At 41.3% G+C, this 15,111-nt stretch overlaps 2 protein-coding genes and 1 long non-coding RNA gene across 13 annotated transcripts in view; 1 reads left to right on the top strand and 2 right to left on the bottom strand.

Annotated features, from left to right (window-relative positions):
* LOC309632836 (uncharacterized protein) overlaps positions 1 to 4,954 on the bottom strand; it is a 58,784-nt gene extending 53,830 nt beyond the window's left edge. For 5 of the 7 annotated variants that reach the window (XR_014247082.1, XR_014247083.1, XR_014247084.1 and 2 more), the window contains exon 1: positions 4,768 to 4,954. The gene's annotated coding sequence lies outside the window, so the exon portion shown is untranslated. Of the gene's footprint in view, positions 1 to 4,464; positions 4,748 to 4,767 lie in introns of those variants that run through there. The other 2 variants (XM_082400765.1, XM_082400768.1) reach the window with 2 other exon arrangements.
* LOC309632951 lies at positions 376 to 14,577 on the top strand. The gene is made up of 3 exons (XR_014247168.1): positions 376 to 3,833; positions 6,616 to 6,672; positions 14,466 to 14,577. It is a non-coding gene; the product is annotated as an uncharacterized lncRNA (long non-coding RNA).
* Positions 11,471 to 15,111, bottom strand: part of TRAF5 (TNF receptor associated factor 5) — a 47,297-nt gene continuing 43,656 nt past the window's right edge. For all 5 annotated transcript variants that reach the window (XM_082400127.1, XM_082400128.1, XM_082400129.1 and 2 more), the window contains 2 exons: positions 14,584 to 14,752; positions 11,471 to 13,929 (listed from right to left, as the gene is read on the bottom strand). In XM_082400127.1, the coding sequence (XP_082256253.1) occupies positions 13,352 to 13,929; positions 14,584 to 14,752 (747 nt within the window). In that variant the 3' untranslated portion in view covers positions 11,471 to 13,351. The remainder of the gene's footprint in view (positions 13,930 to 14,583; positions 14,753 to 15,111) is intronic.

Below are 15,111 nucleotides of genomic sequence, written 5' to 3'. Positions count from 1 at the left end.
TGGGTCTATTTCTGGATTCTATTCTGTTCCATTGGTCTATGTGTCTATACTTTCACCAATACCATACTGTCTTCATTACTGTAGCTTTATAGTAGTCTTAAAATCAGATTGTTTGAATTCTTCAACTTTGCTATTCATTTGTAAAATTGTTTTTGCTATTCTGGTTCTTTTACCTTTCCTTATAACTTCATTATTTTTTTTAATTTTTTAGAAATTTTATTTATTTTTTTGGCTGCGTTGGGTCTTCGTTGCTGTGTGTGGGCTTTTCTCTAGTTGCAGAGAACGGGGTCTACTCTGCGTTGTGGTGCACGGGCTTCTCATTGCAGTGGCTTCTCTTGTTGCGGAGCACGGGCTTCAGGTGCTCGGGCTTCAGTAGTTGTGGCACACAGGCTTAGCTGCTCTGCAGCATGTGGGATTTTCCCGGACCAGGGATTGAGCCGGTGTTCCCTGCATTGGCAGGCGGATCCTTAACCACTGCACCACCGGGGAAGTCCCCTCCTTATAACTTTAGAATCAACTATATCTACAAAAATTCTGCTGGGTTTTTTAACTGCAATTGCATTAAATGCATATATCAATTTAAGGAGAATTGACATCTTAATTATACTGATTCTTTTAATCCATGAACACAGTATGAATGTTCTTTGATTTCTTTCAACAGTATTTTATAGTTTTCAGCACATAGATCCTGCACATGTTTTGTTAGGTTTAGACAGTACCTAAGTATTACACTTATGGGGGAGGGGAGCAGGTCAGTTTACAGTTGTTCGCTGCTAGTGTAGAAATATGATTTATTTTTGTATGTTAACCTTTTATCCTGCAACCTCCTAAATTCACTTATTAGCACTAAAAGTTTTATAGATTTCTTGAGATTTACTAGACAATTATGTCACCTGAAAATAGGGATAATTTTATTCCTTCCTTTCCAATCAAAATGACTTTTATTTCTTTTTCTTCCTTACTGCAATTGCTAGGACTTCTAGTGAAATATGAAATAGGAGTAGTGAAAACATAATCCTTGTGTGGTTCCTAATCTTGGGGGTAGGAGACATTCAGTCTTTTACCATTTAGTATGATGTTAGCTCTAGGTTTTGTAGATGCCTTTTATCAGATTCCCTGTTACTCCTAGTTCACTGAGTTGTTTTGTTTTGTTTTGTATTCAACATTGATATGAAGACAGCTACATCCTTTCTGAAATTTAATGTACACATTCCATTTGTTTGCTGTCTGTAAAAGTGCAAAATTTTTTAAGATAGAAAAGCATAGATAGTGAGTGCCATCTCTTGGAGAGACTACCAAGACCACATCAAATGATACTGTCCATCCTCACTCATCACCATCTCTCTGCCATTTCAGCAATGTAGTTTCTCTGATGGGGAGCAAGCAAGACTGCTTGCTCACGAAGTCCAAATCAGGCCAGGCAAAGCTCGGCTAGTCAGAAGCTCCACTCACTGAGTCCTCTTATGAAGCAAGTCACACCAGCTGGTCCTCTGGTCACAGATGGAGGACATTTCTATAGCTATTAAAGAACCAATGACCTCTATCTGGATGAGACCCTGGGGCTCAAAGTATGATTTTTTCTCAACTTGGTTGAACTGAAAAAAATGTGGTTTTTTTTTTTCTTAAGGAATACAGGTGAAATTGTCAGGTTCATGGTGCTGAATTTTGTCAGTTGGTTTTTTGTTTTGTTTTGTCTTGCATCTATTAATAGGATCAAGTAGTTTTTCTTGTTTAGTCTGTTAATATGGTGGATTACACTAATTGATTTCAAATGTTGAGCAAGCCTTGAACTCCTGGGATAAATGACGCTCAGTCAAAAGTATTTTTCTTTTTACATGCAGCTGAATTCAATTTGTTAATTTTCTTTTTTTTGAAGATTTTTGCATCTTTGCTCATGAGGGATATTGATTTGGTTTTCTTTTCGTGCTGTTTTTATCTGGTTTTGGTATCAGGTTATGCTGGCTTCATAAAATGAGTGGGGAAGTTTTCCTTCCTCTTCTATCTTCTGGAAATGCTTGTGTAAAATGGCTATTATTTTGTTCTTAAATGTTTGGTAAAACTCGCCAGTGAAACTATATGGATCTGGAGCTTCCTTTTTTTTTTTTTTTTTAAGGTTTTTAAATACCAATTCAGTTTCTTTAATAGTTATAAAGCTATTCAGCCTATTTCTTCTTGAGTGAGTTTTGGTAGTTTTGATAGTGGTCCATTTCTTCTGAGTTGTTGAATTTATGAGTATAGTGTTGTGCGTAGAATTCCCTTATTATGCTTTTGGTGTCCATCATCAGTAGTGATATCTCCTCTTAGAGCATGTATGTTATAGGAATGACCTAGTATAATAAAAAACTGAAGACGAAGTAGAGAAAGGATGTATCTGCAGCTGTACAGACTTCAAACCTTGTTATCATTTACTCTTTCCTGTCTTTACCCAATTCCATATCCAGTCAGATACCAACTCCTCTTGGTTTGTCTTTGCCTATATTTCTTGCAATTTCCCCCATTCCCTTACTGCTTGGCACTGTCCTTAAATACCTCTGAATTACCTACATTATCCTACCTGCCACCTAACTAGTCTTACTGCCTCTCTCCACTTTAATTCATCCTTCATACTGCTGCCAGACTTATCTTCTTAAACCTCCAATGGTTCCACACTGCCTATAAGATAAACGCCCTCCACAGCTGGCTTAGCCTTGCCTTTTGAACTGCAGTTCATTTTATCTCCCTAAATCAGGGTTTATTAACACGTAGGCTTTGGAGGGAAGAGGTGGGTCATGAATCTCCTAAAAATTGCGTATAAAACGATGTATAAATTTGAAATTTATTTCCAGAGCAAGGTCAACAGCCATTATCAGATGTTCAGAGTGCTAAGAGAAATCTTCAAACTAATCCCCGTCTCTACTATAATGTACCAAGAACACACTATATAGCCTCTCCAACAGTTCCCACTTCAGTACAAAGTGAACAATCATTTCTCTGAATTTAGATTCACACACTTTTAATAATCTCCCCTAACCATAACATTTTACAGATGAGGAAACAAGTCTAGCACTTAAACTCTTTTGTCCAAAGTTACTTCTGTAGAATTTGTTTTCTGTGCAAGTGACTTAGTGTTTATCTGCTATTTTCTTGCACTTTTTATGAATAAATGTCATATGTCTTTTTGAGGTCAGGAACTAAACCTCAGAGTTCTTTGAAACTGCAATTATCTTTATTATCTTACAAAAACTAGCTGCTCAAATGTTTGCTGAGGACAGTGGTCATGATAATGACAGTCATACTGAGGCAGGGGAGAAAGGCTGATTAATGAGTACATACTGGGTTAAGAGTACATTTTTAAGTAAGGAGGCATAAGCACACACTGGGGATGCAAAATATTACTAAGCTCAGAGCTTAGATGCCTGATAAAATGGAACACTCAAGGGTCTGAGTGAGAAGAAGCTCTGAAAAAGTTCTCAGAGGTCAAATTTCCATAAATAGGGATCTTCTAGACCAGGGGTCCCCAAACCAGTACTGGTCCGTGGCCTGTTAGGAACCAGGCCGCACAGCAGGAAGTGAGCAACGGAGGGCAAAGAAGCTTAATCTGTATTTACAGCCGCTCCCCATCGCTCGCAGTACCGCCTGAGCTCCGCCTCCTGTCAGATCAGCAGGGCATTAGATTCTCATAGGAGCGCGAACCCTACTGTGAACTGCACACGCGAGGAATCTAGGTTGCACGCTCTTTATGAGAATCTAATGCCTGACGAGCTGAGGTGGAGCTGAGGCCGTCCCATCACCCCCAGATGGGACCTCTAGTTGCAGGAAAACAAGCTCAGGGCTCCCACTGATTCTGCATTATGGTGAGTTGTATAATTATTTCATTATATATTACAATGTAATAATAATAGAAATAAAGTGCACAGTAAATGTAATGCGCTTAAATCATCCGGAAACCATCCCCCACCCCACCCCCGTCCTTGGAAACACTGTCTTCCACGAAACCGGTCCCTGGTGCCAAAAAGGTTGGGGACCACTGGTTTAGACAGCATTCAGAAAAAAAATTCCTCAAGAGAAGCAACAAGAAGGGGGATGCAAAGGATTGGGGAAGGATGAAGGGGTGACTGCACCAGCTTTGGAGCGAGCTACAAAATGGATTCAAATTTCAACTCCATCCCACGCAAACTACGTCACCTCCAGCAAATTAACTTTTCTGTGCCTCAGTTCCCTCATTTGTATCTACTTAAGGATTGTCGCCATGATTAAATAAAAGAATGCGTGTCATTTACGTCAGGGTCCTACTCTTAACGCATTCTTTCCTTAACTGCTGCAATTATTTAATGAGAAAAGGGTTTTTAGAGGGGAAGAGGGGGGCGGCGCTGAGAGGGCTGGTTCTTGGTAACCGATTTTCGTTAGAAGATGAAAGATTCTGAAGCAGAAAGTAAGTGTATATCCCCGAGGCAGGTGGGGAAGAAGTGATGGTGGGAGCATTACCATGGTGTGTAACTGCGGGGCCGTCACTATGGCAGGACGAGGAAGGGCTGAGACGAATGTCAGACCAAGAACACACCCTCCACTGTACAGGTGAGAGGTCGGCGCCCGTTTAAGATCAACGAAGCGCTCATGAGAAAGGACACATCTTCTGGGGAAACCTCAGGCGCTGGGAGTGGTAGCGCACAGAACTGGAGTCATCCGGACGCCAGGGAGGGGCTTCATAGGGGGGGTTAGGGGAGGAGGGGAAGAAAATGCCGGCGCGGCCTTTTTCTAGCCGCAGCTCCGACTGGGACCGTCACTTACTGGAAACTGCGAGGGAAACGACCTTTTTGGGCGGGCTCAGCAGCCCCGGCCCGCAGGTGCTGAGGAACCAGGTCGGCCAGTGCGGCGGAGCCTGACGCCCATCCCCGCCCTGTTGCTCCAGGTGGGACCTGCGGGGCCTCGGGGCGCGGACGCGTCAGCCGACCGGAAACGCCCTGGCCGCGACACAGGAGGTGGGCGGAGCCGACGTGGTTCTTCCGGCCGCGCGGCTTTCCGCGGGGGTTGCGGGTAGACGGGTGGTTTCCAGTCACGGTTTGACTCTTCGCAGAGTGCTTCCACACACATCACGAACCTCAAACCAGGGCCAGATTCTGTAACAGATTGTCACCAAATGGCACCGTTTTCCCGCAACTTGTTTGAGATTCCATTTCAAATTCTGTAATAGATGTCGCCAAATGGCAAAGTTTTCGGTAGACTAATTTGCCCAGATTTGATACTTGTGCAATATGGAGACTTACTATTGAGCAAGGTGGTTATTTCTCCGTGAATTCAAATGTTCCCTTGTTATTCAGATGAAGGCTTGCAGTTTTCTTGGTGTTTTGCAACATTTCCTTTTAGGTTTTTCCCTAGCGGTTTGGCTGCTGTTCTAGTTTGTTTGCTCTTCCTAGTGGACTATTATTATACCCCAGGATAATTTGGTTTTTTGGTATATTGATCTATGTGGTCACCTCGCTGAACCTCTGTATTCTTAATAATTCTCTTGGATTTTGTAGGTGAGCATTTATGTGTAAATAACAATTTGGGCTTTTTCCTGGAATCCAGTACAGCGCTGTATAGTAGCCTCAAGGGTACTTAATTTTTTCCAGAAATTATTTGGATTGCATCCTACGTTTTGCTCATAATGTTTTCTAAAGGTTTGTGGTAGATACCTCTTTAAAAAATTAAGGCACTTCGTTCTTTTCCTAGATTGTCAAGTTGTTTGTTTCTTAAAATCAGAAATGGGTATTGAGAATTACCAAATACTTTCAGTATTAGTTTTAGAGATGATCATATAGCTTTTCTCCATTACTCTACAACAATAAAACTACAGTAATAGATTTTCTAATGTTGAGCCATCCTTACAATCCTAGTATGTGTTCTTCCATTACATTGCTGGATGCAATTTGCTGTGTATTTAATTTAGGATTTTTGTTTCTATATTCGTAAGTGAGATTGGCTTATGGTTTTCTTTAGTTGTCTAGTTTTGATATCAGTTTCTGCTAGGTCTCAAAATGAATCAGTCAGGTTAACTTTTTATATGACCTGGAATAGACATAGCATGTGAATGATTTGTTACTTACGTTTTGAAGAACTCATCTTTAAAGCCATCTGGAAGTGGTGCCTTTTAAGGGATAAATTTTTTTTTCCTGGAAAAGTATCCGTTACATCTACATTTTCAAATTTAGTATAAAATTGTCCATGGTATTATTAACATTTTTTTGATCTCATATTGTTCTTAATTCATTCCTACATATTTTATTGGAGTCTTTTTTTTCTTCATCAGATTTATTGAACCAATTTTTGATTTTATTGATAACCTCTATCATAGAAGTTTTTTCTCTTTCATTAATGTATGCCTTCATTAAGTTCTTCTTATTTCTTTGGTTTATTCTGTTCTTTCTGTAGAATCTTGAGTTGAAAGCTTATTTTCTTTAAAATGTTTAATATGAAATATTACAAACATGTATACAGTTACAGGGAGTAATATAATGAACACTTATATACCAGCCACCTAACTACTGCATTTTAGCATTTTTCCCATATTTGCTTCAGATTTTAGTATTACCTACTCAGTTAGAGCCCCCTGTGAACCCTTCTGCAATCTCATTCTCCCTTTCTTCTTCCCCAAAGGTAACTCCTTCCCTGGATGTGGTATCTGTCATTCCCATGAAAGCTATATATAGCTATGTAAGTAACATATAGTATTGTCTCATGTGTTTTTTAAACCTAACATAAATGATACCATTGTGTAACTTTGTTTTGTCACCAAAATTATATTTGTGAAAGTTATCCATGTTGATTCATGTAGTTCTAGTTTTTTCATCTTAAGTGTTGAATAGTATTCCATTGTATGACTATAAAGCAATTTATCCATTCTCCTTTTGCTAGCAATTTAATGATTCCTGATTTTTGCCATTATGGTACGAGTTAATTCTTGTACACATCTTATTGGGCACATGGCAAGAATTTTCGGTTATTTGTCTGGAAATGGAATTGCAAGGTGGAAGGGTTTGCACAATTCAGCTTTATTTGATATTGCCAAATTGTTCTGTGGAGCTGGTACCAATTTACCCTTTCACCAGCAATGTGGGAGAGTTTCCATTGCTCCACATCCATGCTGTGCCTTGTTTGTTTGGGGTTCCCCCCGCCAAGTTTTTTGCTGTTGTAGACAGTGCTGGCGGTAAACTCTCTTTTATGTGTTTTCTGGTACACTTGTGCAAGAGTGTCTCTGAATATATACCTAGTAAAGGAGTTGTTAGCTCTGCTTTGTTTTAGATGACTATTTAAAAGCATATACGTGTGTCCCCCATATTTGAGATATTTCCTCTTTTAATAGTAAAATTTCACTCATTCTTATTTGTGTTTAAATTTGGGTTTGGGTTTAATTCTAACTTGTTTTTTCTATGTATCATGCTTCCTGTTGTTGTCTTCTCTTTTCTGTCTTTGGTTTGATAAAGTTTCTTTTTCCAATTTTTTTTCTCTAGTGGTTTGGAAGTTATACATTCGGTCTTTATTCCAGTGGTTACTCTTATTACATAGTAACTCATTTAAATTATATTTTTATAGAAGCATGTAGAGTTAATCAGTATCCATATGAGGCAGTCTTGCATAGTAAGAGTGGAGCCTCTGAAGCCAGCCTGCCTGGATTCAGATCCTGGCTTTACCACTTATTAGCTGCGTAACCTAGAGCTTATTACATAACCTCTCTGTGTCCGTTGCCTCTCTGTAAACATGGATAAAATAGCATATACCCCATAAAATTGCTGCAAGGATTCGCATGTTTGTTTGTTTGTAAATTAATTAATTTTTATTTTTGGCTGCATTGGGTCGTCGTTGCTGCATGTGGGCTTTCTCTAGTTGTGGCGAGTGTGGGCTACTCTTCGTTGCGATGCATGGTCTTCTTATTATGGTGGCTTCTCTTGTTGCGGAGCATGGGCTCTAGGTGCGCAGGCTTCAGTAGTTGTGGCACGTGGGCTCAGTAGTTGTGGCACGCGTGCTTAGTTGCTCTGCGGCATGTGGGATCTTCCTGGACCAGGGCTCGAACCTGTGTCCCCTGCATTGGCAGGCGGATTCTTAACCACTGCGCCACCAGGGAAGCCCTCACGTGTTAATATATATTGGGTGTGTAGAATTCTTAGGACAGTGCCTACCTCATAACACATAGCTCTCTCCAATCACCAGTTTTTTTCCATCTGTGAAATGAGCATCACACCTGCCTAGCAGATTTGTTACAAAGATTCAGTGCATTAGTGTTCATATACAATTCAGTTTAATACACTGAGCATCTTTTGAATTAGACATGGTTTTTGGCTTCGAGGAGTTTGTGATCTAGTAAGGACACAGACCTGTGAACAACTGCAGGATGGTGTAAACTTAATACTCTCCCCATATCCTCTCTTGTCCCCTTCTTATCTATGCACTACATAGAGCAGTTTTTTAGAACACGTCAGTCAGGTCATGCAATCCCCTGCCCACATCAGGTCAACTTTCATTGCACTTCACATAAATCACAAACTCCTCAGCATGACTTCAGCACTAGATTCTGGGTCCTGCCTCCTCTTCTAACCTTATCAAGTGCCGCCATCCCCTCTTCTAATGGACTCCCACCACACTGGCCTATCCTCAGTTCCTTAAACCAATTCTTTTATTCCTCAGTGCCCTCTGCCCCGAATTCTCATCCCACCTGCTCCTCCCACGGCCCACTCATCTTTCAGGTCTCAGCTTGATTTAGTCACGCTTAGTTACAAACAACACAATGCACTCTAGCTGCTACAGGGGCTTTATTAATATAGTGTCGCCCACAGAAGCTCCAGGAAGACCAGAGGCCAGATGCAGGTACAGCACAGCCAGGTACGATACCCAAACACACTAGAGGCACTAGTGAAAATCCACCGCTACGGCCACTTGACACCAAACCCACAACTTCTATAAACACAACCTACGGAAATAAGGACTGGGTTCCAGGAGCTCTGCCTCTGGTCTACTCACCACTGGGAAGTCAGAGTCTGGCACATTTCCTTCTTCATCTTGCAAATCTTCTTCCAGCAAAAAGTTGAATCTTTCCAACTTCATCTTTCAAGTTGAAGTTTTGCATGACTGTGCCTGATTGGTGGGGCCTGGGCCACATTCCTGTGCTGCAAAGGAGGTCAAGGAGGCAAGTTTCCTCACAGGAAATGGCTCACATTTTATAAGGGTGTTCAAAAGTGCCAGGCATCCAGGAAACATGTCACATGAGCACCGAATATCATGTGACCTCAGCATAAAGACTTCCCCACCAACCCAAAGTATGTACATGTTCTCCCCACCCGGCACCATTACTCTTTCACTGTAGTCTGTCATTTTCTTCAAGGCATTTATCACAACTTATATCGTTATATACTTATTTGTAATCCTGGAGCCAGAGTCTAATGTCCACGTGGAGTTGTATTCAAGCAAGTGTAACTCAAACAGCCAAAAATAATATAAACATGTATTTTAGTCTTTAACATGGGTCTCTTGGAAGAATAAAAGCATCAGACAGGCTCCAGGTCACAATTGCCAACAGTTCCCATAGGAACTGTTCTTTCTTTTCTCTCTTCTTTAATTCTCCCCAATCCTTATGTGGATTGGTTTACCTTGTCTTCATAAATTTTGCCCTTAGGGCTCTCCCTTCAAATGTTTTTAGCCTATTCTTCTACTTTGCATCACAAACATTCAGAATGGTCTGAGACATACATGTTTCTCAAGAGAAAGAAGTTAGGAGGCAAAGTCTATCAGAGGCAGCTGGGAACATGTGCACGTGAGCATTTTGGTTCACTGCTGTAGTGACCGCCAGATTATGTTTTATGAGGACAAGGACAGTATCTGTTCTATTTGTACCTAACGTAAAATCTGGCAAAAATATAGTCAACTAACATTTGTTTTCTGGAAAAAAGGACAGTGCAGGAACTGAGTTATAGACAAGCAAGTATACAGCCCCGAGCAGGGGCTCTTGGCCTAGTGGAGGGTAGGGGTTGAGTGCAGGGGCTAGTTTGAGAAGGCATCCTGGAGGAGGTGAGGCCAAAGCAGAATCTTAAAGGGCAACAATTCACCAGGCAAAGGAGGAGGTGAGGGTAGAGAAGAGCATTCTAGGTAAAAATGTACCACAAGCACTAATGTCAGAATGGCTTAGAATGCTATTGCTAAAAGCCAAGTAGGATTGTCAGGAGGTGAGGCTGGAGAGGCAGAAGCAGGCATGCAGGGCCTCGCCCACCACGCCAAGGAGGCTGGGCTTTGTCCTGTGGGTGATGGAGCCACAGTGGGTGGGGTGAGGTGGAGAGTCAGCCTCAGATTTTCATTTTAGACATTACTGGGTATCAGTGTGAGGTTGGATCTGAAAGAGGCAAAAGAAGAAAATAGGGAGAATAGTTGTGAAGCAAAAACTGTAGGCCAGCAAATAGGGCAGTAGTAGGCAGTAGGGATAAGAGTAGTAGGAATAGTTTTAAGAAATTATTTGGCGGTCCAGTTGGCATACTGGGTGGGTGACTGGATGGGGAAAGTGAGGGGGGATTCATAGTGTCCAGACTCTGGCTTGGATGCTGATGTCACTAACTGAGGTAGTATAAATGGGAGGAGTCACAGGTTGGCAGTGGTGGGGAGACTGGGAAGATCTCCAGTTCAGTTTTGGTGAAGTGTACTTGAAAGTGCCTGTGGGACTTCCATGCTTAGATGTTCAGCAGGTACTTGGACATAGGAGTCTGCAGATTAAGGCAAAGGCCAGGGTCAAAGATACAGACCGAGGAGGGAGCAGCATGGGGGAGATAATGAGTTCAAGAGTGCTGGGGGTGGTGCCCTGGGAGCGACTGCTATTCTCAGGGTGGCATTTGGCCCTGCTGACATTCAGTTCCCTTCCCACCTCCCTTGGTACTTCTCTAACCTCTGACCTCTTCTCCAAATGCTTTGCAGATTCCTCTTCCTCCTCCCTAAAGTGTGGTGTTCCCAGGGGATTTCACCACCTGGGTCCTCAACTGTGCATCCATCAAAGCTTTATCTCCAGCCCAGAATTCTTATGTAAGATTAAGACTGATGTCTGCAACCACTTTCAAGAGAAAAGAGGTAGTTGCAGTGTGGACTGATTGTCCAAGGGTCCTCACAAAGGGTTCGTGGCTCTGTGTCCCATTTGTGTGCACTCGAGACTGGCACTGGGAATTGACCCTGTGACTATTTCTTGTTTCTCTGAAATCATCACATCTGGAGACCAGAGGTTAGAATTCAGATCTGTTAAGGTGCATTAGTATTTACCCCACCTCCCCACCCTATCTGAATCCTGCACATACCTTTCTCAAGGTTGTTGACTCCCCTTTTATGCCTAGTGTATTGTTTTCTTTTCATCAGGAACTGAAATCAGACCAAAATGGAAATAAAAATTTAAATCTTACAGATACAGAATAAAAATAACTGTTCAGATCATGAAAAAGGAACAGTAAGTTTCCATGGCTCGACTTCCTTAAAACAAAATTCACAACTCTTATTTTGTGAGAAAGAAGTGCTTTTTATTTTAGAATACCTTGTTCTGTGTTCACTGTTTCAATGATGAAGGGACTCTGAACTCATAAGCAAACCATGCCGTGACTTACATTTTTCATGTAGAGAAGTTGGTTAAAACACAAAATCTGTATTTTGATAAATTCACTTAAAATGTGTTTCACATCAAAAACTTAAAACTAGTTACAACAGTGTGATCTGTTCCTCAGGAACACAACGATGACTTTGGACTTGATGAGAAACATTGAAAACAAGCACACAGCGCCACCTGCGTCTAGCTGTGAGGTCTAGAGAAACACTTTCTGAGTTTGTCTGAGGGAATGTGCTGACCATCAGCTGTACCCCAGTTCACCAGCAGATTCAGGGTAGTTCTTTAGCAGATTTCTATTGTGAACTTAGGTCTTTGAATTTAACCCTTTGGGAAGATTTGTGCAGTATGAGTCTTTGGTATCTTGGAAATTTCACAGGAGAGATGAAGAAAGTTCCAGTTATTCCAGAAGCCACTGGTATAAATCATGTGCTTCTGTGAGGTCAACTGATCAAGAGTTTTAAGGTGTGTGGTCATCACCTGAGTGAGCAGCTTGCCCTTGCACGCTCAAGGGAGCCAGCTGAGTGTCGGCCATGCTCGGTGGCATAACAAGAGTTAGGGCTCAGGAAAACTGGGTAGTTTCTTGTTAAGCTCAGGCTTATCAAGAGTCAGAAGGACTCAGGTAGACTCGTATTTACACTCTCAGATCCATACAGATAGATGTAGAAGAACACGATCATTTCTGTTCTTCACAAAGTACTCAGGACTTCGACAGGAAACATCACAAGTTTACATAAGTACCCATTTTCATATCAATTTATGAATTCAAAATTCCTCTCAAAAAGGAGATACTGCTTTTAGCTATCAATTTCAGATGGGAGTACTAACACCCATAAGAAATTGTAATGGTGTTCTCCCTAGGTTTTAAATTCCTCTTATCCATTTTTGACATTTTCTCCATCATATACTAAATTCTGCCCATCCTCATATTAATTTACTATTCTTACCAAAATACCTTTAAACTATTTGTATACATGTACATATATATTATTTATTAAGTTGAATCTTACGAAACTGATAATATTTGATCATTTTGTTTGAAAACGGTTTTTTCACGTGCTTGAACCTAATAAAATCTGAACTTTAGCTGGATGGCTGTATCTCCTTATATATAAACTATGCCGTGCTTTCTGCTTTACTTCAACAGGGAGAATGAAAATGCTTACTCTATTCACCACTTCTTATGCATCCTTGCAAAACTGTGCTTGCTGACTACTAGTAAACTTCATGAAAATATTAAAGGTGTAGTAATTTCCACAAATACAGTATATAACCAGAAAAAGTCTGGTCCAAACTGGGCAGATTGAAGTACATTACCCATCTACGTAACTGGAATAGCCTACCCTGAAAGATAGTTTTTGCAGGCTTACAGTCAGGTCTAGAATCAGAAGGTCAAATATAAAATACCAAAGCATTTTCAACTGGAAATTCTACCTCTGTGTCCTCAATGACATTTAATATTATAGAGGGCCCACCCTGAGACCCCACACTAAGCACCAGTAAAAGAGGTATGCCCCAGACCTTACCTTTAAGAAAATTAACATCTTTCAAGAGATATAAAAATATAAATAATGAGAAGATATTCTAAGTATTGTCAGTTTCAAACTGGGACAGAAAAAAATGTAAAAAGAAGACAGCACTTGAGAAATCTCAAAATGACTTCAAACTTTAAGGGCAAAGAGCCAAACACAAGTGTGTGTCGAGCCTACATTCAGTCACTACATTAACCAAAGGTTCTGGATTCAAGGAGTCCTTTTATCACCCCAAAAGCAGTGATTAGAGATCCTCCAGGTCAGTTAAATCCACAGCCACTTTCAAGAACAGGGTGTCATCTTTAATGTAGGTGTTCTTGGCATTCTCCAAAGTGGAATGAGCCACGAAGCGTGGACAGCCAGAGGCAATGTTCATCTCCCCATCGGGTCTTTTAAAGCTGCTGCTATTGGGGTCAGCCTTGAAGGTCTCCATAATGTGGTTCTTTTTGCCACTTTGGTCCAAAAGCATCAGGGTCACCCTCTGCCTGAATGGCCACTGCAGCAGTGAGTCAAACTCCCCTCGCATCACCACGAAGTACAACGACAGGTGCGTCCCCTTCCCGGACCCGTCCCCATTCAGGTACGCTCTAGCGCAGAGCCTGTAGCCACAGCGGCTGGTGTAGAAGGGCTGGCTGAAGATGGATACTGTGTGTCCGTCCAGCGCCTCCTTCTTCTTCAGCTTGTAGTCTGTCACCTTCCAGATGAGCTTTCCGTTATAGCAGGCACTTTCTAGCAACTTAAATCGCTCTTCGTTTTTATTCAGCTGTGCTTTATGAATATTAATGTGGGCATCATGTTTGTTAGTCTCCCCTTCCAAAACAACTGCAAAGAAAGAAAGACTCTGAAGGCCTTAAAGTTGTCTTTAGAATATGCCCAAAGAGGAATTTTGTTATCCGAAGAGAACCAAGAAAATTCTGACATCCCAAAGATGAACTGAATTCAATGTCCACCAATGGACAATTCCTATTAATAATATCAACTCCGTGATTCTCGTGTCTTGGTGAGATTGGCACCAAGAAAACCCAAATGCGTCCCCTTGATCTGAGGCTCACCAAAGTGTTGAGAAGATGCACTCTGTACTGAGGTAGCGGGCGTCTGCATGGTAAGCCCCGCTGCTTTCTAACTGGAATGCTTTTAAACAGCCAAACCTGTCTCCTTTTCTATACTTAAAACAATGTTCCCACCACATCTTTCCCCTTCTCATTTTTGTCTACTCTCCTTAAAAAACCATCACTCCCTGTTCTTGGAATTTCCTGGCCCATTTCCACCCCTTGCTTGTTCCAGCTCCTGCTCATGGCCCTTCATCATTTTTGCCTGAGTGGCCAGAATCTCATGCTGTTCTGTTTCACAAATACCAGATTCAGCCATTGTTGATCCTGGACAGCTGTGACTCTCCGTCGGCCAGGTCTGCTTGTTTCATGAACGCATGTAGAAATAACGCATCACCAACAGATAAGTATAAAACATTAGACATACCTAATCTTTGATCATGGGTTTCTAGCAGGGTGATTTTCTGTTTCACTGTATCAATCGCTTCCACCAAAGGCCTCAGATCAAATTTACTTTGTTGCTGGTTAGCCATTTGTAATAACTGACGCACCTGAACTTCTAGCCAAGCGGACTTGTCAATGTGACTGGCAAGAACCTTTCAGTACAAAGTGGATCATCATGTCAGAAAAATTTGAGTAATTCGTTAAGGTTATATTTTTCAACTCAAACATTTCACCATTAATTAATCAATTAATGAAATGAAAAATGCACAGTCCAGAAGAGAAAATTCAATGAGGATCTCAGAGAGATGAGTCACCTAATACCTTCCTCCCCCTCCACAGCGTCTCTGCTCCTGTTTCAAATCTTTGAACTATTCTTCATCTGAGTTTTACTCCTCCCTTGGTGTCTCTCCTCTTGGTTCTCTAGCCTATCTTTATATTTCTGTTCTCTCCTTGCCTTATCACTTCCTTCTCTTAGATGCTATTCTTCTGATTCACTCCTATGCTGCTAGAA

Source organism: Balaenoptera borealis (assembly GCF_965194805.1).
Source record: "Balaenoptera borealis genome assembly, chromosome: 1".
In the NCBI taxonomy this organism is placed as follows: Eukaryota; Metazoa; Chordata; class Mammalia; order Artiodactyla; family Balaenopteridae; genus Balaenoptera; species Balaenoptera borealis.
The sequence above is the reverse complement of the archived record's forward strand: the minus strand, read 5'-3'. Positions and strand labels throughout refer to the sequence as shown.